Source organism: Lichenostomus cassidix, chromosome 9 (genome assembly GCF_008360975.1).
Source record: "Lichenostomus cassidix isolate B80296 chromosome 9, HeHo_3.0, whole genome shotgun sequence".
Classification (NCBI taxonomy): domain Eukaryota; kingdom Metazoa; phylum Chordata; class Aves; order Passeriformes; family Meliphagidae; genus Lichenostomus; species Lichenostomus cassidix.
The window spans coordinates 22647371-22668286 of record NC_139490.1 but is presented as its reverse complement, the minus strand read 5'-3'; the positions used below and the strand labels follow the sequence as shown (position 1 = coordinate 22668286).

Below are 20916 nucleotides of genomic sequence, written 5' to 3'. Positions count from 1 at the left end.
TGCTGGGCTGCACCAGCCCCCATCCTGCCCTGGCACTGGGATCGGGATCATCTCTTGGGGTTCCCTGAGCACTTCCAGTGGCCCTGCTCCCAGCACTAAGGGGTGGTGCCTCCAAACCCATCCGGGATGAGGGACCCCTGCAAGCAAGTTCCCCTTCCTGAGACCCCAGCTGTGACTGGCTCTGTCCTGCTCTGCTGAGCCAGAGCAGCAGAGAGACCTGCTGGGAGCCAGGTGCCCTGGATGGAATGTGGCCATGTCCTGGGGACAAGCAGAGGCCATGCCATGCTGCCAGGGCAGCACCCAGTGTCCCTGGGCAGCGGCACTGTGTCCTCTGCTCTCATCCTGGGTCCCAGCATCCTCATCAGGGGCTGTCTCCCATAACCTGGGATGGAGCTACTCCTGATGTTTCTAATTCCTCCTGTGAAGGTTGCTGTGTGCAGGGATCATGTGGCTGATGGACTGCAAAGGTGATTGGCAGCAGATCAAGACAGGATCAGCACTGGGGAGGTCACTCCTGGAGTGTTGTGTCCAGTGCTGAGCTCCCCAAGACAAGAGAGCCCCAGATGGGAAAAACCTGTTTAGGGGGTCTCCTCTGAAGAAGCCCAGAACCTTTCCCCATTCTGAGGCATCCCCAGGAGCTGTGAGGTGGCTGTGTGTCCCAAAGGGTACCAGGTCCTCACTGCCACCCTGCTCCATCCCCTTCCACAACCCAGGTGGCTGCAGAGCTCCTGGCATTGGGGCTGAGCTCCTGCCCACCCCTCCCTGCTGCCTTGGCAGACCTTGTTTCCCAGGAGTAGTCCCCAGATCAGTGTCAGGAGTGTTGGGGGCTGTGTGGAGGGCAGCTGAGCACAGGGTGAAGTTGCTTAGGGTGACCATGGCCTCAGGGTGCCTTCTACCCTGGAGATGGATGGAAATCTCATGGAGATGTAGGTGGGAAACCCTGGCAAGCAGGAGGTGACCCTTTGGTCTTTCCCAGCAGCTCCCTCTGAGCAGCACCCTCCTGTTGGAGCCCCCAGGCTATGCCAGGAGTCAAGGTGGCTCCTTCTGCCCTTCCTGGCTCTCCAGAGGAGCAGGAGATAGGAGGTTTCGGTTACCCATAGGCAGATCCAGTCCTGGCAGGGCTTTCAGCAGTATCCCTGCCTTGAGCACACCGTGGTGCTGTGGCTTTGTTGCCAGGTGGCATCAGCTCATTCCACGTGAGAGCCAGGACTCAGCCAGGATGGATCAAGAAGCTAAATCCATGATGGATCCTCACTGGGATGTTGGTGTTCAGGGGCTCCATATGCACCTCCAGGTCCCTAAAATGGCCTCAAACCTGACCTTCTCCTACAGGAGGAGGATATTTATTCTCCCAGGCCTTGCCATTGCCTCCAGCACTGTGGCTGGAACACTTGTCCGTGAAAACTGAGGTGAAAAATCAGAGTGCCTCAGCCTCCTCTATGTCCTAGGAAGCCAGCTCTCCCATTGCCTTCCAGAGACAGCCCACATTTTCTATAATCTTACTTTTATCTCCAACTTACCTACAGAAGCTTTTCTTGTTGCCCTTCATGCCCCTGGCCAGGTTTAATTCTCTCAGTGCTTTAGCTTTCCTAAGCTGATCTCTGCCTGCTTGGACAATCTCTGCTTTCCTCCCAAGCTACTTGTCTTTGCTTCCACCCTCTTTTTGTGTCTGAAATTCTCCAGCACCTCCTTGTTCATCCACAGAGACCTCCTGGGTTTTTTGCCTGGGAGCAGCCTGGTCTCATGGAAGGTGTCCTCTGTCCATGGCAGGGGCTGAAACAAGGTGAGCTTTAAGGCTCCTTCCCACCCAAACCATTCTGGGACTCTGGGATTTTGGGATTCTGGGATTCCTCTTTGTTGGGATTCATCCCTTCTGAGCTCAGAGGAGGTGATCCTTGAATACCAACCCACTTCCTTGGGCCCCTCTTCCCTCCAGAGCTTTATTCCATGGTTCTTGAACAAGCAGTTCCCTAAAGAGACCAAAGTCTGCTCTCCTGAGGCCCAGGGCAGGGAGCTTGATCTGCACCCTCCTTGCTGCCCTAGGGATTTTGAACTCCACCCTTTCATGATGACAGCACCCAGGCTGCCCTGGAGCTTCACATTGCCAGTCAGCCCCTCCTTGCTGGTGAGAACAAGATCCAGCACAGCATCTCTCCTTGTTGGCTCCTCTATTCCTTGGACAAGCAGATTTCATGAACACCTTCCAGGAACATCTTGGGTTGCTGATGCCCTGCTGGGTTGTCCATCTTCCCTCTGACATACACAGGTCCTCTGTTCCACCCAAAATTCCCAGATCTCTGGACAGTTGTTTTCCAGGCACTGCTTTTGCCCTTTCCCTGGTGGGTGCTCTTCCATCTCCAATCCCTTCAAGGACACTAGCACTATTCCACTTGTTGATGGGACTCCATGGACAAATGCCCAGGAAATCTGGCACAGCCTCACAAGATGACTAAGACTCTCAATGCGTGAGGAGGAGGCTCCAGTGTCCTTCCTCTGACTGAAGAGGAGCTCAAACACCCTTCAGTGTGAGCTGAGGCTGGGGTAACTCACACATGCAGTCTAGGAATCATTAAGGTTGGAAAAACCCTCCAGGATTAAGCCCACTCATTCCCCCAGCACTGCCAAGGCCACCACTAACCCATGTCCCCAGGTGACACACTCACACAGCTTTTAAATCCCTCCAGGGATGGGAACTCCACCACTGCCCTGTGCAAACTGTGCCAACGTTTGACAATCTTTTCTGTGAAGAAATCTTCTCTGCTATCCAACCTGAACCTCCCTTGGCACAACTTGTTTCCTCTCATCCTGTCCCTTCTTCCTTGGGAGCAGAACCCAACCCCCACCTGCACCCTCCTGTCAGGCAGTTGTGGAGAAGGAGGTCTCCCCTGAGCCTCTTTTTCTTCAAACTGAGCTCCCCCAGCTCCCTCAGCTCCTCCTGGTGCTCCAGCCCCTTCTGCAGCTACATTCCCATCTCTGGACTCACTCCAGCCCCTCAAACTCTTGTAGTGATGGGGGCAACTGTTCAGTCCACACATGGCCATGCTGAACTTTCCTAGAAACCATAAAATCTCTCCTAGATTTCACTGTTTAGTTGCTTTTTTCCGCTAGGTGAGGCATCACGTTTATCTGGACATCCTGTCACGACTTCCATAAATAGGCGGCAGCATCAGCCCAGGAGCTCCCCACCCTGTTTGCCTGCTGATATGTTTCAAAAGGCATTTGCTCTGTCAACACCTGCTCCACCTAGTTTCCCTCGATCAATACAGCTTTTCTGTCCAGGCTTCACCTGAAAACCATTTCTACAATTTCGCTGTGGGCACCAAGCACTGGCTGAGAGCTGGGGCTGCACCCAGCACTCACCCACTCCTCGGGGTCACATCCAGCACATGGCTCCCCCAGCCATGCAGAGTTCTAAAGACATCCTTGGCCATCCCTGGATCCAGCACAGCTCCCCAGGCTCCAGCAGCCTTCTTTCCCACTCTGTTCAGTGCTGGTGAGGCCGTGCCTGCCGTGCTGGCTCCAGCTCTGGGCTCCCCAGCACAGGAGAGGTTCAGTGACTGCAGCCAGAGCAGTGCAAGGCTGTGGAGGTGGTGAAGGTCTGAAGCATCCTCCATGTGAGGAGCGGCTGAGAGAGCTGGAGCTGCTCATCCTGGAGCAGAGTGATCTTGGAGGGACTTTGTAGATGTGTATAAACATCTGATGGCAGGGAATGAAGGCAGGAAACAAGGCTCTCCTCAGCAGTGCTCTGTGACAGGACTGGAGGTAATAGGAGCAAATGAACTGCATGAAATTCACCCATGGGAGCTGCCCCACAGAATCCCAGAATGGGTGAGGCTGGAAGGGACCACAGTGGCTCACCTGGTCCCACCTCCCTGATCCAGCAGGACCATCCCAGAGCACATGGCACAGCAGTGTGTCTGGACAGCTCTGGAATATCTCCAGTGAGGGAGACTCCACAGCCTCTGGTCTCTGTTCAGGCTCAGTCACTGCCCAGGAAAGTTCTGCCTCTGTCCAGGGGGAACTTCCTGGGCATCAGTTCTGCCCGTTCCTCTGGTGCCATGGCCAGCTCCCTGGAGCAGAGCGTGGTCCCTGCTGTGACCCTCCCTGCACACAGGGACACCCAGGGCTGAGGGCCTCTGTCAGCTGGGCTGCTCTGAAGGCTGAACAGCCCAGCTCCCTCAGCCTTTCCTGGGCACTGAGATGCCCCAGGCCCTTCAGCATTTTTGCCATCCTCCACTGGACCTGCTCTGGGAGTTCCAGGTCTCTCTCGTCCTGACCAGCCCAAAACTGGACAAAATTTGATGATGAGGAGATGCTCATCTCACCTGCTGAGGAGAGCCCAGGGCACCCCGTGGTTGGGATGCCCAATTTCATTTCTTCTTTTGCACACAGACCAGAAAGTCCTCCCAGTAACATGTAACCTGAAGTCTTTGGAGAAGCCAACAAGGATAGTCTCAGGAATGGTTCAGAAGATCCTGGATCCTACAAGACCCTGTGGGATCTGATCTAATGTCAAAGTCACCCTAAAATATAGATGTCTTTCAGCACCCAAGTGCTGCAGCCTCCAGAGGCAAAGCCCAGGGTTGTGAGGGATCACCTTAATCTCTCGGAGGTCTCTGGCAAGCAAACAAAACCTGCCAAAAAGAAACAGCAAAGCCTGTTCCCCAGGTGAGCAGAGATGTGTTTGGTTGTTCAAAGGCTTCTGATAAGGTGACTGAGATTAAAGAACAAATAAAAGTACGATTAGGGCCAAAGTCCCAGCGCCAGCCAAAACCATACAGCCAGAGCAATGACGCACTCCTTGCCTAAAGCCAGCTCATCCAGCTGCTCCTCAGCCTTCCCAGCCAACAGGAGCTCTGCCTGGTGCTGGCACAGGCTCTGCCTCATCCCCTGTGGGACAAGATCCCCAGGACTGGGAGGTCCCACCCATCCCAGCAGCCACAGCACCAGCCCTGCACTCAGCTCCCACCACGTTTTGCTCCCAAATTCCCAGCCAGATGCATTTGCTCCCTGAGCATCCTTTCAGAGAGCTGGTATCGATGGGCACTGCAGGGCAGGCTCACTTCAGCGTTCATGGGGAAATGGGCATGTCTCTCTCTCTCTCTGCTGAGTGTAAAATTAACTAAATATCAATTTAGGTGGGTGCTAATGGAGTACAGCTGCCCAGCGGAAGGGGAGGCCCACGGGGTGATAGATTGGAGAACGACTGGGAAAGCAAACTTGCACATTTCTGATAAGGCAGAGAGCTGGATACCCCGGAGAGAGTCATCCAGAAAATATCATGGGTCAGTCTGTGAACAGGTCTGTATGGAAATTGGTCTGAAAAGCAAACAGAAAAGCTGCACAGAGGGTTTGCTGGCAGTGAGGGGACAGCTTGTCCCCCTCTCAAGTGCATCTCCATCAGGACTTTTATGAGAAAAATTACAGACCTAGGAAATCAGAGTGACCCAAAATGTGGCTCCCCCAGTCTGTCCCTGCATCTAGGACTGCCAGCTGACTCTTGCTGGGAAGGCACACACAGTCCTCATGTTTTACATCCCTCTTTGAGATCCAGCAAGCTCCAGGCTGCCAGGGTACAAATGGCACAGCCAAAGTGACCATGTGCTGGCAGAAAACAATGGAGATAAATCCTTGTTCAAGCAAAGTGCACGTGCAAACACACAAACACAACAGAAATATCAAAATTCAAGAATTAAATATGGGGAAAAAACATATCTTAGCAATGTGAGCAGGGACCTTGTGGTCATCCCAATGGAAGAATGGAACTCAGTCCCACATCAGGCATTCCTTCCCTGACTTATCCTAGTGGCAACAAATTCTTCCAGGCTGGGTTCACTTAAGCAGTATTGACTCCTCCTTTCTGAGGTTTTTGTTTATTTTGCAGATGTTCTGCTTTGACTTCAAAAGCAGGGAGCCATTTCCAGCTCCCTCACTCTCCACTCACTCAGAAAACCACTTTCTCACTCAGAAAACCTCTGCAAGCCACCCCAGACCCAGGAAATCCCCATGAATTTCCCCAGTTGGCAGCAGTTTCATCTTCCCAAGACCCCAGACTCTGTTCCTAACCAAGACACCTCCCTGTCTGCCTGTGCCCTCCAGGCTGCAGCTGCTTCCCTCTTGCCAGCCATGGGTCTCCTCCTTAGCCAAGGAACTGTCCCAGGGAGCAGCAGGGGCTTTTCTCCTGCTCCTCGCTTCTGCAGCACCATCCAGGCTCTCTCAGGAGAACAAAGAAGCTCTCTCAAGAGAGCAAAGTCCCCCTGTTCCCACCAGGCATGTCCTTGCTGGCTGTCACCTTTGCCAGGAGCCCCATTGTGCCACCCACCTGCAGGCTGCTGTTCACACCTCGGGGCTCAGCAGGGAGTGTTGTTGATGGCAAACACAATCTGCCCTCAGCAAGCCCAAACAACAGCCCACACACAGCTCTCTGCTGGGTTGTTTTTGTGCTGGAGTGCTCCCCACCCAGCAGGAAAAGGAACAAGGTGAGGAGGAAGGGAGGCAGATGGCTGGCTGAGGTGACAGCGAGGCTCAAGCTCTTGCAAACCCCAGGCTCTCCCTTGTAGAATCCATTGTTGTGGCAATTGGTTGGGAATCCAGGTCACAGCTCTGCTCTCCTCCTCACCAGAGGGACAATCACCTTCCCAGGCCTCCTTTCCTGTTCACCAGAGAGACACTTCCCCTGTGTTCTTCTTCCCCTCAACTCTGGGTACAAATGCACCACAGATGGATGTTCTCTGGGTGCAGCTTGTCCAGCAATCCTGGGAAAAACCCACCAGCAGCTCCTCTGGGCCAAGCAGGAAAGCCATTGCATGAGAGTGGCAAGGTCCTGAGGGCCTTGAGGACATCTCCTTGCTCATCATCTTGCACAGGGACATGGGACAGGAGGGGACTGGAGCTTCTAGGTCTCCTCAGCTGCCTTTTGCTGAGGTCAGCAGTGCACATGCAGCCACCCAAGGAGTGCCCAATGCCTGCCAGGAGGGCACCTTTGCTTCTCAAGACACACAGCTGCAGAAGGTGCATTTACCTGCCCATATCTGATCCCCCTGCAGCACCTGGGGCAGGGAAGAGACCAGAGTCTCAGAGCAATGCCATCCCCACTGCTCCTGCCCAGCTCCCAGTCCAGCATCCTCTGTAGGATGCAGGTGTGAGGTGGCAGCAGGATCCCAAGAGAGCTGCTGAGGTCCCTGAGCTGCAGCTCTGGCACAGGAAGCACACAGGCAGCAGAGAGCATAGCTGTGCTTCCCATCACCACATTCTGCAGGAGCAGTCAGCTTCACCTCTTGAGTTTTTCCTCCACAGATGCATCCAGTAATGCCCCAAGAAAGAGGTTGCAAACAGGAATAGAGGAGATTCTGAGTGTGATTACATATGGAAACTGGACCTCCATGAGGCCACCACAGACAAATAGGCTTGTCCTTAAGGAAACAAGTGATGAGCAGTGGAGAATCCCACCAGCGACCATCAAGCAAGAGGAAACAACCAAAGAGAAGCACGATGAAGCCTGGCTGGACACCCTCACATTGATGAGCCTCTGGATGCTCCCAAGCAAAGGTGCCCCAGGCCCTGCAGCAATGGGATATTCCCTGGAGATCCTGCATGGGGGATGCTCACAGCCTTCTACCCCAAGCAGGATTATCCAGCTGGGATTGCACAGAGCATGGCTGTGCAGAGGGAAGCAGGGGGAGAAGTCCTGACCCTCAGTCCCTGCATCAGAGAGCACTTGATCCCTGTGGCTCTCAGGCAGCCCCAGACTCCCAGGGGAGCTGCCAGCCCCAGCAGAGAGCCAGAGCCCAGGATGGGTGGAGAACACGAGAGCCCCACAGCAAACTTGTGGTTTTGATGAGGTGGATGGGGAGAGGCAGCGCCTGCCTGTGCCAGGGTGAGGGGAACGGCTGCCTCCCTGCTGGCAGCGGGGAAGGAGGGAGCTGGGCCCTTCTGTCCCTCCAGAGAGCTGAGGTGCAGGCTGGAAGTGACTTATCCACCCTTTCTGCACTTCCTGAGCCCCATGGGCACAGGGCAAGGGAAAGCACACACAGCCAGGTCCTGTCTTCTGGGGCCAGCAGGCACAGGAGCCACCTGGCCCTGCAGTCTGGGTGCTGCACAGCTTGAGCCACTCGTGTCCCATGTCCCAGCCACCCTCCCCCTCCTCACTGCCCTGGCAGTCTGTGCCCAAACAGGAGGAGCACACAGTCCCTGCCAAGCTCCCTGGTCACACAAGGGCATGGCTGATGCTGTGAGGGATGCTGGGATGAGCCTCCAAGGGGAAGGATGTGGCCAAAGGACCTCCATGGTGGAGGGCAGCCTCCCAGTCCTCCTTTGAGCTGTCTTACATTGCCCACCAGCCAGCAGGAAGCAGAGCCACTGACCACTTTCCCACTGGTGGCTTCCTAGCAGGGCTGTCGTGGTCACCGTGGCACAGCTCAGTCCCAGCATGGGCATTGAGGACTTTGCTTCCCCTCATCACACTCGCCGCTCCAGGCACCACTTAACACATGGATGTCTTGCATGTGCCACCCTCAGCCTGGCCCCTGTTGTCCCCCCAAGCTGGAGGGACATGCCCCAAACCAGGGACTGCCATGACCCCAGCCCCAGCTGGGCAGGACCAGCACCCTGCCATGCTGGGGTGAAGCAGCCATCCCAGAGTCTCAGCAGCACTGACCTGGAGACACCAGGAGTGTCAAAATCTCAACACTCACAACCAGCTCTGCCCTCAGCTTTGTCAAGAACCACAATCAGGACATGGGAAAGGAAAAGAAGGGGTCACAGTGGAACACCAACAGCCGTGGGTGAAGCCAAGGAGTGAGGCAGGGACACTGGCACGGGTGGACAGCCTGCCCACCACTCTGCCTGACGTGGCAGTGCCTGGCAGGGGTGAAGGTGCCACTCACCCTCCCAGAGGCTGGGCACTCCCTGGGCAGGCACAGGGCACAGGTGGGAAGGTCTGCCGGGATCCCAGTGCCCCTCTGGGGAGGGGCCTCTGGCTGCAGCACAGCCCAGGCTCTGGGTGTTTGCTTTCCAGTCTCTGGGGCGGATGATAAACCACCTGCTCCCCAGCCAAGGCTCCAGCTCACCATGCTGAAGTTCAGAAGGTATTTGGTCACGTAAGTAGAATATTTTTATGTATTTATTCAAGTAAAGTTCTATTTCCCTAAGTAAAATTTACTTTTCATCCTACCCAGAGGTTATGTCCTTGTAGATCCCTCTGTGATGGGGAAAAGTTGAACTGGTGATGGGAATGAGCAGGGAGAGCTTTTGTTCTTTTCCCTTCTGGTGAAGCTCAAAACAGTATCTTTTGTAAGGCTGTTGCCATAAAGGAAGGAGAATGGCACAGACCTTGGCAGGGCAATAGGATGCTGTCCCTCCTGCAGTGTCCCAGGTGAGGCATCACCAGTGGGGTAGGTGTGGAGCAGAAATGTTTCTCTGTGCAGGTTTTTCACATGGCTGCCCCAATGAGTGCACCCAGGGTGAGGTGTCCTCTTCCACAGCCTCTGGTTTGGACAGAAGGGATGAGGGGAGGGCAAGGCTTGACTTTGCAGCAGAGTCCTTTGCTGGAGAGAGGGGAGAGCTGCAGTGTGAGGGAGCTCAGGGTTATTCCCAACTCAGCTGTCAAGGAAGGCAGTGCCACTGTGCCCTTGCTGTGCTACCTGAGCATCCCTCCAACCATTTTGCCCATTTTCTCATTTATTGCCCAAAAAATGGCTCCAGTGAGTGGTCAGAGGGAGCAGGCTGTGCCTGGTGCACATCTTGTGTGCCTTAATTCCTTGTGCAACTTCACTCAGTGCCTGGAGAATCTCTGGGCACAGCAAAGCCACATCTTTTTCTGCCACTCTCTTATCTGGTGAGCTCAGCCTCAGCACCTCCTGCAGCACCCACAGCCAGCTGGGACCCCAAGGGCCTGGGGACTTCCAGCTGCAGAGCCATCCTGCCTGGGGGATTTGTTTCTGTGCTGGACAGGGAAGGGGCACAAGGAAGGGGCACAAGGAAGGTCAGAGGGAAGCTCTGCTTGGAGCACAGAGGAAAAACAGAGGGGAAATGTGCAGTCCTGCTGAGAACAAGCGGCAGCTGCTGCCAAGCAGCACCCCAGGCACCCTGTCCCCTGCTGAGTGGCACTGAGACACAGCTGGGGCACCACCCCTTGCAAAGATTTGACCATCAGTTCAGGTTTGGATTAAATCCCTTGAGCCAGCACAGGAGGATCCAGCTGCTCTGGCTCTGCCACTGAGCACTTGTAGCCAAAAGTATTTTTGGGGTGCTGCATCCTGCTCTGCACCCTGTTTGTCACCTCTGGAGGTGACAGCACACAGGCTCTGGTCTGAGGGGGCTCTTCAGCTGTAGCCTGCCTGCAGATGGAGGCATCTCTGAAGACTCTGCAGGACCCAAGCCACCCTGCAGGGCTCTGAGTGCCCTTGGACACATTCCTGGTGCTCTGCTCTCAGGTTTAACTTTGCCCCGAGACACACAGCCCTGATCCACCCCGGTGTGTTAAAGGGAGAGGAGGCTGTCACCTCAGGGGTCACCCTCAAAGGCAGCTGAGCCTTTTGAAGGTTTGTTGTTCTGCCACATCTCATCCACCTGCTCCAACATCATTTAATCGATGTTTTGCTGCCTCCAATGCAACTTCTTGGCATCTTCAGGGCAAATGTCAGCACTGCCACTTTCCCAGCACACCCTCCTTGATGTCCATGTACTCCAGCAGAGGCAGCCTGGAGGAGGGAAGGGCAGCTCCGGCTTTGTGCCAGCCTGGTCAGCCCCAGGCAGCCAAACACGTGCTGGGTGATCTCAGCTGGGTGTTCCACCAACACAACAGGCACCTCAGAAGGGCTGAAGGAGATCTTTCACAGATTCTCCCATGCTGAAAGCTTAGAACCTCTGTGGAAGCATGGCCAGAATTATAGCTGCACCAGATACAGACACGGGAGTGGCAGAGGGTGCTGCACCCCAGCACTGCCTGGAGGAAGTGTTCCATCACTCTGCCTTTGTCACTGTGTGCTCCTGCAGATCCCCCCAAGAGTTTGTGTGTATCACTGAATATCACAGTGCTGCAGCTCTTCATTCCCTTCTTAGCATTGTCAGCCAGACAAAATTGCCATCAGCTTTGCCTTGAGTGATGGGAGAGTTGGATTGAGTCTCCAACCAGATCCAGAGGAATCACTTCATTCTGGGGCAGCTCCTCCCTCACTGCCTTCTCCCTCTGTGGTCTCTCTGTCTTCCACATGGAGTTATTTCAACCAGCCTTTCCCCACACCAGCTCTGGGCAGCCTCATGTCTCTGCTTCAACCTTCCCTCCTGGCTCTGCTGAAGCATTTGGCATTTTTCTGCTCTTTGTCACATCTGTTTATCTCAGGCCTCACGAGGCTCTCCTCGTGCTGCTGACACAGGCAGGCAGTGACCCAGACATGCATTTGCCACCTCCTGTCTCACCTGGGCTGGGCAGTTTGCTCCCCAAGTGGCAAAGAGCACAGACACTGCCAAGGTGTCATTGAGATTGGGGATGCTGTGCTGCTGATGGGCAGGAATTATGGGCACTAATTATGGGCTGCTATGACACCTTTTGAATCCTCAGTAGCACTGCCACGGCTAAGACCTCCCAGCCTTTCCAGTCCACAGTATTTTAGACACTAAAATCCCCCTGGGAGGAGCTGAGAGTTTTATCTCAATAAGGAACATTACTGGGAGCAGGGCAGAGCTATATCCATGAATGTCCAAAGTACCACGAGCAGTGCTGTCATTGTCAAACCCCTACTTAGTCATGACAGGCAATGATTTCCTGGAACAAATCCAGTTTCTCAAAGGCAAACCCAAATTCCTGACCTGTACCTGTAGGATGCACGTGACCCCTTTGGACAGCCCACGTTTGTGTCACTGAGTTCTGCTCCCACATGCCACAGGACTGCCCAGGGCAGGAGATAAAGCACCAGGGAGACGAGGAAGCTCTGGGAGAAGCAGGTCTTTGCAGTCCCAGTGCCACTGTCTTGGTCCAAAGCTGACCACTGCAGGATGCCAGCAGTGCCAGGGTGGCTGTTGAAACGTGGCTTCCAAGCAGGCTCTGCCCAAATTTCTGCTCTCATTAATTCCTCCCATTGAGATCCTTGCTCCTCTGAGAGGGGAGAGCAGCCCTGGCAGGCTGGGTTTCCCCCTCAGCAGAGCCCAATCCCAGGGGATTTAATCAGATCTCCAGTATAAACCATCTCCTGTTAATGCAACACTGAGCTCCCTGGGGAGAAACCAGCAGCATAATGGAGTCATTCAGGTTGGAAAAGCCCTCTGAGATCATTGAGTCCAATCTTTCCCTCAGCACTGCCAAGGCCACCACTAACCCATGGTTCCAAGTGCCACATCTGCCAGGACTGGACAACCTTTCTGTGAAAAAATAAAATACAAACAAATCCTTTTTTCCAGTCCCTCGACAGTTCTGCTGAAGATTAAAGCCACAATCAACCTCCACCAGGGTTTGCAGCAAGCCCTACAAAGAGTAGGAGCCCTGTGGCAGGATTTCCACAGCCTGAATGTCACCACACACAACCTAAACCCAGATAGCACAATTCTGATGAAGTGTGAAGTGTGAAGAAATCACACTGCTGTTGCAGACATGGCTAAAATCAAACTAAAATCCAGGCACTGCTGGGGCCCCTATGGTGGCATCACATCTGCAGTCACAGCTGGAGCCTGTGCAGATGGCAACCCAATAGCAGGGAGTGGGGAGAGCAGAGGAAAAAAAGAGATTTATTGTCCGTGTTGATAAAGACAGGATCCTGATCCTTCTCGGCCAGGCAGGGCAGGGAGCACACAGGCAGTGCTCTGTTCTGCTGCCAAGGGGAGCTCAGGCTGCTCCGGGAAGGCGTCCCTGAGCAGCCAAGGGACTGGGTGGTTATCACTGTTTGCTTTTCAGCACAATATCTGTGGCCCATCTGGAAATTTCCACGAGGCTGCACTGCTGGGGCACAGCCTCGGAGGTTCCTTGGTTATCACCACCTCTGCATCATTTCCACCCATGGAAACGTGACCTTACCTTAAATAAAGATTAAAAAATACAAAAGCCTCAAGGCGCCTTTCCCGCCTGCCTCACACACACCAATGGTGTTGGCTTTTTCTCCTCACCAATGATCCCAAATGTCTGTTTCCTTGCAGGAAGCTGAGTGCAATCTACAGGTGCCAGCCAGGTCGGCTCTGGATCTCCTTCAGCCTCCTCATCCTCCTCCTGGTCACACTTCAGGTTGTGGAGAAGCTGCAGCCTCCTGGGTAGGTGCTGAGCAGAATTACAAACCTGCACCTCATCCTCCAGCCTTTCACTGGCTGCTGAGGTGGGCTCAGAACTGCCCTCCTGAAACCACCCAGCAGGCTCTTCCTCACACAGGGAGGAAAATCCAGGTGGGAGAGGAGTCTCTGGGGGTCCCACATCCCACCCCTATGCCCTGGCCAGAGCTGAGCCTGCTCTGGGGTCAGACAAGGCTGCTCTGGCTTTGTCCTGGCTCACCACAAAACCCTACAGCCCTTGAGGCCAATCCTCCCAGTCTGAGGTTATCTGCAATCATTCCTGCAGCTTCTCCAGGCCACCTGCTCTTCTCTGCCCCTTCCACCAGCCCACTGTGTTCCAGCAAGACAGAGGCATTGGCACACCACTGCTGACCTGTCCTTCTCTTCCTAGAATCATTAAGGTTGTAAAAGACCCCCAGGATGATCCAGCCCCAGTTCTTGCACCCACCCCACCCTCCAGGGCAGCAGTGAAGCCCCTACACCCATCACCAGTGCCACCCACCCCAAGAAAAGGGGGAAATGTGTTTAGGGGTGACCTTGGGGGGCCAGGGGGGTTCATTGGGCTGCAGAGGAGCCACGTCTGCACCGTCCTTCCATCTCCTGCAGCTGAGCATTGTGTCCTCCCTGTCACAGGAGCTGCCAGTGTGAGCTGGAGCGTGGCCTGCAGCAGACCATGGGCCACGGGCTGGGCTCTGCCCTGCACAGCCCTGACCTGCTGTGGCAGGATGACTCCCCGCAGTGGCAGAGGCAAGCCGTGCCAGAGCCTGCTCTGACTGAGGATGTTTTCAGGATGCACCTGTACTCCAGGCAGTACACCCCTCTGGAAAGCAGCCAGGAGGAGCAGTGGGTGCAGCAGCCTGAGGAGAGTAGCGAGAAGGCGAAAGCCCATCTGTCACCCACTGGACTGAAACCTCGATTTCTTGACCTGGGAAAAGCAGACAGAGATATTCCTTCTCCAAGCCTTCCTGGGAGGATCACTGCAGATTTGGCAGAAGCTGTCACCAGCAAGTTCATCATCATGGCAAACAGGCTGAGCACGGAGGAGCAGAGGGGAATGTCCCCTCCTGGAAGGGTGCAGGTGGAGGCACAGAGCCAGACTCAGCCTCGAGCTGTGGGTTCTCCCCACCCTCAGTGGGGCACCTCATTTACAAAGCTCGTGCCAAACTCAGCTCAGCCTCTGCAGGCAGAGGATTCTTACAAAACAGACCTGCAGACAGGATTTTCCCCAAGCTGGACAGAAGCCTTTAAGGTCCAGGAGGTGACAGCTGGAGGTCAGCAGGCTGGAGGGGTCACCTCTCCAGGGAAGACGTGCAAGCCCAAGACTGACATTGTTTTCCTGAAAGTCCACAAGAGCGCCAGCAGCACCGTCATGAACATCCTGTTCCGCTTTGGGGAGATGCACAACCTGACCTTTGCCTTCCCCCTGGGCGGGGGCTACCAGCTCTACTACCCACACCACTTCTTGGCCAGGTTTGTGCAGGGCTTCTCCCGGCAGAGCCCCCAGCGCTTCAACATCCTGTGTCATCACATGCGGTTCCTGCAGCCTGAGGTACGGGCAGAGCCTTCTGAGCGATGAGCAGGGCAGGGCAGAGGGGCTCATGGGGCACATTTTGAGCACATAAACTCTTTGGGGATGAGCTAAAGAGAGCCAGGATTGCCCACAGGTACCTGGCATGTTGTTGGTATCTCCTGAGAGCCCCTGTGAGCTGGTTTGATGAATCCCTGTGCTGTGAGCCATGGCAAGATGGGAGAGAGCGTCTGTAGCAGTCAGCAACTCTCATCTTGCTCTTGCCTGGTGGGCCCTGGGACATGTCCTGCTCCCTGGACAGGCCCAGAAGGGACCAGCTGCACGAGGGGAACATCCAAAGTGCATCATCTCAGGTCAGCTGTGCCCAGCACCCACCCCTCTGGATACCACTTGGGGACAGGCAGGCGTGGGGAAAGGGAAGGAGGTGGCACTGTCTCCATCCCAGCCAGGCCATGCAGCTGTGGCAGCTCACTGTGAGGAGTTCTGCAGTGACTCTTCTGGGGCTCCCCACAGCTCCTTTGATGAGCAGCACCCCGAAACCCTCCCCAGCACCCCCATCTCCAGCCCCAGCGAGTGCTCTGCTCATCAGCATGGTGGGTGACAGGGTCCCTTTCCCCACCCACCTTTACACCCTCCTTTTCCCCACTGCAGGTGCAGAAGGTGGTGCCCAGCTCTGCCGTGTACTTCTCCATCCTGAGGAACCCCGTGCAGCTGATGGAATCCTCCTTCGTGTACTACAAGGGCGCCTCAGCCTTCTCGCGGGTCCGCAGCCTGGAGGAGTTCCTGCGCCACCCCCAGCGCTACTACAACCCCGCCAGCGGCGACCGCCACTACGCCAGGAACCTCATCACCTTCGATTTCGGCTTCAACCCCGACGGGGACGTGTCCCCTGAGCGGGTGCAGCTCATGCTGAAGGCCATCGAGGCGTCCTTCGACTTCCTGCTCATCTCCGAGTACTTCGACGAGTCCATGGTGCTGCTGAAGGAGATGCTGTGCTGGGACCTGGACAGCGTCGTGTCCTTCCCGCTCAACACCAGGGACAGCAGCACCAAGTCCCCGCTGCCCGACAGCGTCGTGGAGAAGCTGAAGGAGTGGAACAGGCTGGACTGGGAGATCTATACCTACTTTAACAGGACCTTCTGGGAAAGGATCGAGCGCGCCGTCGGGCGGGAGCGCCTGCGGCAGGAGGTGCGGGCGCTGCGGGAGCGGCGGGCCGAGCTGGCCAGGACCTGCCTGCAGGGCACGGGCAGTGTGGCCCCCAAGGACATCAAGGACTCCTCGCTGCGGCCGCTGCAGCACGGCGGGGCCAGGATCCTGGGCTACAACCTGAAGCAGGGCTTGGCTCGGGAGCTGGAGCAAACCTGCCGGCGGCTGGTGACGCCGGAGCTGCAGTACAGCAGCATGCTCTACAAGAAGCAGTTCCCCCCGCAGCCCCCCGAGACCGCCCGGCCCGCTCCCTCCCGGCAGGATGCTCTGGAGGCCACCCGAAACTGAGCATCCCTGCGGGCATCCTTCCTTCTCCATCCGCCCTTGCTGAGCGCAGCGAGGCACAGCCCTCCCGGGCCGGGGGAGCTGCCCACGCCAGCCACGGGCACCTCTGTCCCTGCAGGACTGAGCACAGGCTGCCGGGACAGGCTGCAAGGGACATCCCGGGCATCGACAGGACTTTTCCAGAGGGCAAACCCCGCAGGCAGCAGCTGGAGCCTCAGCACAGCACCGGCTCCGGTAGCGAGGGGCAGAGCCGGGAGGGCAGCCCAAATCCTCATCAGAGATTGCAGCAGAGCTGTAAATCAGAGCTGGGGAGTTTGATTTATAGCTTAGGAACAAGTCTGTCTGTCTGTGCAGCTGCAGCTCTCCTCTGCTCCGTTAACGTTGCCGTGCTGGAAAAGCAGCCTCTTAATTAAAAATAACAACATTCACTGTTACTCCTTAAATTCCTCTTAATTACATCCCTCTGGCCCAGTAGATGACCTCCCCAGCAGCCCCAGAATCACATCCCAAACATCTGAAAATGTCCTGAAAAGGAAAAAAAAAATTCCACACCAGTGAGACCAGGAGATACCTCACGAGCCTATCAAATCCCAACCCACCCCTTCGAGCTGCTGCAGAAATATCTTACACTGTCCAGGCAAAGACTCCCACAGGAATGACTTGTGGAGGGCAACTCAGCCTTACTTTTTCTTACTGTACTTCTCCTTGAATCAAAAGCAGAGCCAGCAAATCAGCTGCGATAAACAGAGGTCCATCTGTGTTTTTTCAGTACAATTTCCAGACAAAAAGAGGTTCTGAAAAAATTGGCCGGGGGGATCTGAGCATCCCAGGCTCTCCCTGGGGCAAGCATGAAGAGCCTCAAAGGTTTCAGTTTCCACCCAAGGGTCTCCTGCTCAGTTTAACCAGGAAGAGTCCTTCCTGGGGCAGTGCTGAGCATCCAGCCAGGCACAAGTTTGGGGCCATCTTTTGGGGATTTTGCTCCATGGTTCTGGGGTGTTGTGTGTTCCATAAAGTTTCATCTCTGAGGCACATCTGTGTGTTGCTGTGTTGCTCCCTTCCCTGATTTCTCCTGTTGGGTTATGGGGTGAGCTCATGGTTTCAGAGGTCTGGGGTTCCTGGGGCCTGCAGGTCCCTCCAGAGGGCAATCCCAGAGGAAATCAACTGGGATGGGCAGCCCAGAGGCCGTGCAGCACCCTGGGGTTGTCCCCCCTGGACACAGCAGGGCACAGGGAGGAGCAGGGCTGGACACTGAGTACCAAAGTTGCCTCTGACACCTCCACTCCTCATTTGAATTGGGTGCCACTTCCTTATTCCCTGTTTGCACCTCAGGAAATAGGAGCAGCTCATTCCTGCTCGAGCTCCTGCCGTGGTGACCCAGGGCAGGGACACTGGAACAGCCAGAACATCACAACCTCCCTGTGCTCTTCCCTGAGGAGAGAGCTCGGGGTGCAGCTCCCGTGTGGTGCCCTGGCCTCAGCCCAGCCAGGGGGATCCCCATTTCCCATCAGGTGTTTCCCACCACATTCCCCCCTTTTCCAGAGCAGGCAGCAGGCAGGGCACAGGTGGTTTGGGCATCACAGTGAGCCCCATTTTCAGGAATGTCTCCCAGCAGGGCCCACAGGGATGACATCACTCACCCAAACGCCAACCACAGCATTTATTTTTTAATATTTTCCCCACAAACTGTAATTTTGTAGTTAGGGGTATTTCACATAGATGTGGAGCAGAGCCCAGGGATGCACTTGCTCAACCACAGCAGCTGCCCAGATCTCTTTCTTTTTTTTTAACCACAGATTCTTTGTACACCATTTCTTGATGCTTCACAGCACCAAAACCCAGGCTAAGCACATCCCCAGAGGAGCAGGATCTCCCGTGGCCAAGGAACTCTCTTGCCTTGGAGCATTTTAAATTCCTCTCCAAGACTTGCCAGGGTCAGTCTGTGCAATTCAAGGACTCAAAAAACACCAATTTTTGACAAGTATCCATTAATAACTCGAAAGATCAAAGCCTGTTTCCTCCCCATCCCAAGTCTCCAAGGCAGTTACTCGTTTACACTTTGTTTTTGGGGCTGCAAGAGACCCAGTGGGGTTATTTCAGGCGTTGCACGATGCAATAACCCCGAGTTGCTCAAGCCTGCCCATGGAATGGTCCCAACTTTCTGTAAGACTCCTGGCAGTGCAAGACAACCAGCAATTTATGCCAAAGTGTTCCTTGTTTTCTCTCTGAAGTAGCAATGTGGGCTTGAAACATTTCAGAGCTATTCCCAAAGGAGCTCAGGGGCTCAGTGTCCTGCAAGGTTTCCTTTGTGATGCTTTCAGGACTGAACAAGCAGCAAAATCCTCCACAGCGGGAAACCTTTTCCCAGGAAAGGAGCTGCCAGCACCCCCGGCTCAGGCATGGGGCTCTGAGCTGCTCTTCCCTCCTTTCCTCTTCCACTGTGCTTTGTCACCTTCCACCTGTGTTGTCACCTTTGCCTTGGGCACCTTGTATTTGCTCTTCTGGCTGTAGAGGAGGTTTTTCTGGAAGAGACGTGGGATGTTGCCCTGGAACAGCAGGAGGGCAGCGAGCATCCCTGGAATGAGAGCACAGAGCCTTTCTGTGTGCTCTGTCGAGCATCTCCACCCTCCCCACGGCTCAGCAGCAGTTTTTGGGATCTTCACCATGAGCAGAAAGCAGCTCAGCACCACTGATGTCTCCATCAAGAGCTGAGGGGGACTGTACTCGCTGTACTGCTTTAAGGAGAATTTAACCATTGTGTCCTCAATGTAATAAACAAGGCTTGTTCTGACCCAAAAGGGCCACAAACCACCCCAGGGGTTTTCTGGCACAGAATCACTAAGGCTGGAAAAGCCTTCTGAGCCCATCAAATCCAACCATTCCCTCAGTGCTGCCAAGGTCACCATTAATCATGTCACCAAGTGCCACATCCACGTGGCTTTTAAATCAGGGATGGGGATGGGGACTCCACCACTGCCTCAGGCAGACTCTGCCAGTGCCTGTCCACCCTTCAGGGTAGAAATTTTCCCAGTATCCAACCTAAACTTCCCCTGGGGCAACTTGAGGCCATCTCCACTTGTCCCATCACTTGCTATCTGGGAGTAGGGCCCAACTCCCACCTGGCTCCACCCTCCAGTCAGGGAATTGTCTCTGCTGTCAGCACGTATCCAGCTCCCCGTGATCATCCTGAAGCTGAGGAGAACCTCAAAGCCGAGTTCATTGCCCTAAAATCCCTTTGCTACACCTCCCCCAGACTTTGGCATCAGGGAGATTTCTGCCCTTGTATGGTGCAGAAGTTGGATTTTAAAAATGGATAGCAAGGAGATGACTCCAGAGACAACAAGCAGGATGAAAAATGACACTTGCAACTGGCAGGCCCCAAGCTCAACCCTGTGCCAGAACAGCCTGTGCTACACCCAGCATTTCTGCCTTGCCCCCCAGCCTAGCTCCTGCCCCCTGGGAAGATCTCACCTGCGAGGGGCCCCAGCCAGTAAACCTGGATGTAGTCCCAGAAGCTGTTCCCCGAGCAGTGGAAGGTGGTGGCTGTGGCCAGGGCAGGGTTGAAGAAAGCCCCTGTGAACGGTCCAGCTGTGTGGGAAGAGAAATGTGCCCGAGAATCCCATTGCATCCTTTGGAACACTGACAAGAGGCTGTGACCCCTCCTGCCTGCCTGGGGCATCCCTTGGACTGGGGAAATCCCACCCTCACTGCCCTGAGCTTGGTGGAAAGCAGAAAAGCTCAGTGCAGCACTGAGGGATTACATTAGGGGACATTCCAGGGAAGTGATCCCAGCTTGAGCTACGGCTGTGAGCCAACATCCACCTGCAGCCCAAACACCCTAAACTGCCACCTTCATCCCAAAACGAATATTCCCCAAAATAATAGAAAACAAACACCTCAGTAATGGTTACCTCATTAATTCCTACCTCTCCAGCCCTGGAAGCTGGAAAAGGGGCTCTTCCTCCCCCAGGAATGAGGCACTTTTCTGAATAACTCAGAGAAAGAACCGCCAGTGCTGCTCACCTGTGTAGGTCAGGAAGGTGACAGTGGCTGCCAGCGCAGGGACTCTGTACAGGGGGTGGCTCTGCCGCACCTTGAGGAAGATGAGGTGGAAGAGGAAGGAGCAGGAACCTTCCACAAAGGCAGCGAGGGGCAGGGAGGAGCGGATGGAGGAGCTGCACTCGGGAGCCATCAGGTTCTGGAAGAAGTGGAGCTGTGAGAGCTCCCAGGACCAGTAGAGCCGGGTGACAGCCCAGCCTGTCCCTGTGCCCACAGCCTGGGCCAGCAGCTCGGCCACTGTCACTGCCAGGCTGGACTGGAGGAGCAGGAAGTCCTGCAGAGACACGGTGGGGTTGGCGGATGCTCCGGCCAAAGAGGCGCTGTGGACAGCGGAGAGGAGGAAGAGCAGCGTCAGGACCACGTCCAGGCCAAAGCCACCAGCCCAGGGGCCAAGGTCCATCAGCATCCTCAGCTCCAGGCAGCTCATGCACAACTGTAAGGAGCCAGCAAATTCCCTGGCGAGGTAGCCAGGTGTTCCAGGAGACAGAAGCCTCTTGGAAAACCACCTGAGCGCCTGGCACAGCCCAACAGCCAGGAGGAAAAAAGCCATGGAGACGTTCAGGCCATCCATAGTGAGGGCTGTGCTGTGG

General features: G+C 55.2%; 2 protein-coding genes across 2 annotated transcripts; one reads left to right on the top strand and one right to left on the bottom strand.

Annotated features, from left to right (window-relative positions):
• The first annotated feature begins 9028 nt into the window (after window positions 1-9028).
• Window positions 9029-16704, top strand: LOC146433502 (galactose-3-O-sulfotransferase 2-like). Its single transcript, XM_085069914.1, has 4 exons — window positions 9029-9098; window positions 13126-13236; window positions 13885-14800; window positions 15431-16704. Exons 1-4 carry the CDS (start codon window positions 9070-9072, stop codon window positions 16271-16273), a joined length of 1899 nt encoding a protein of 632 aa, XP_084926040.1. The 5' UTR covers window positions 9029-9069; the 3' UTR covers window positions 16274-16704.
• A 1956-nt stretch (window positions 16705-18660) lies between these two features.
• On the bottom strand, window positions 18661-20916 carry LOC146433501 (aquaporin-12-like). Its single transcript, XM_085069912.1, has 3 exons — window positions 20291-20916; window positions 19739-19855; window positions 18661-18842 (listed from the first exon to the last, which is right to left on the bottom strand). Exons 1-3 carry the CDS (start codon window positions 20895-20897, stop codon window positions 18661-18663), a joined length of 906 nt encoding a protein of 301 aa, XP_084926038.1. The 5' UTR covers window positions 20898-20916.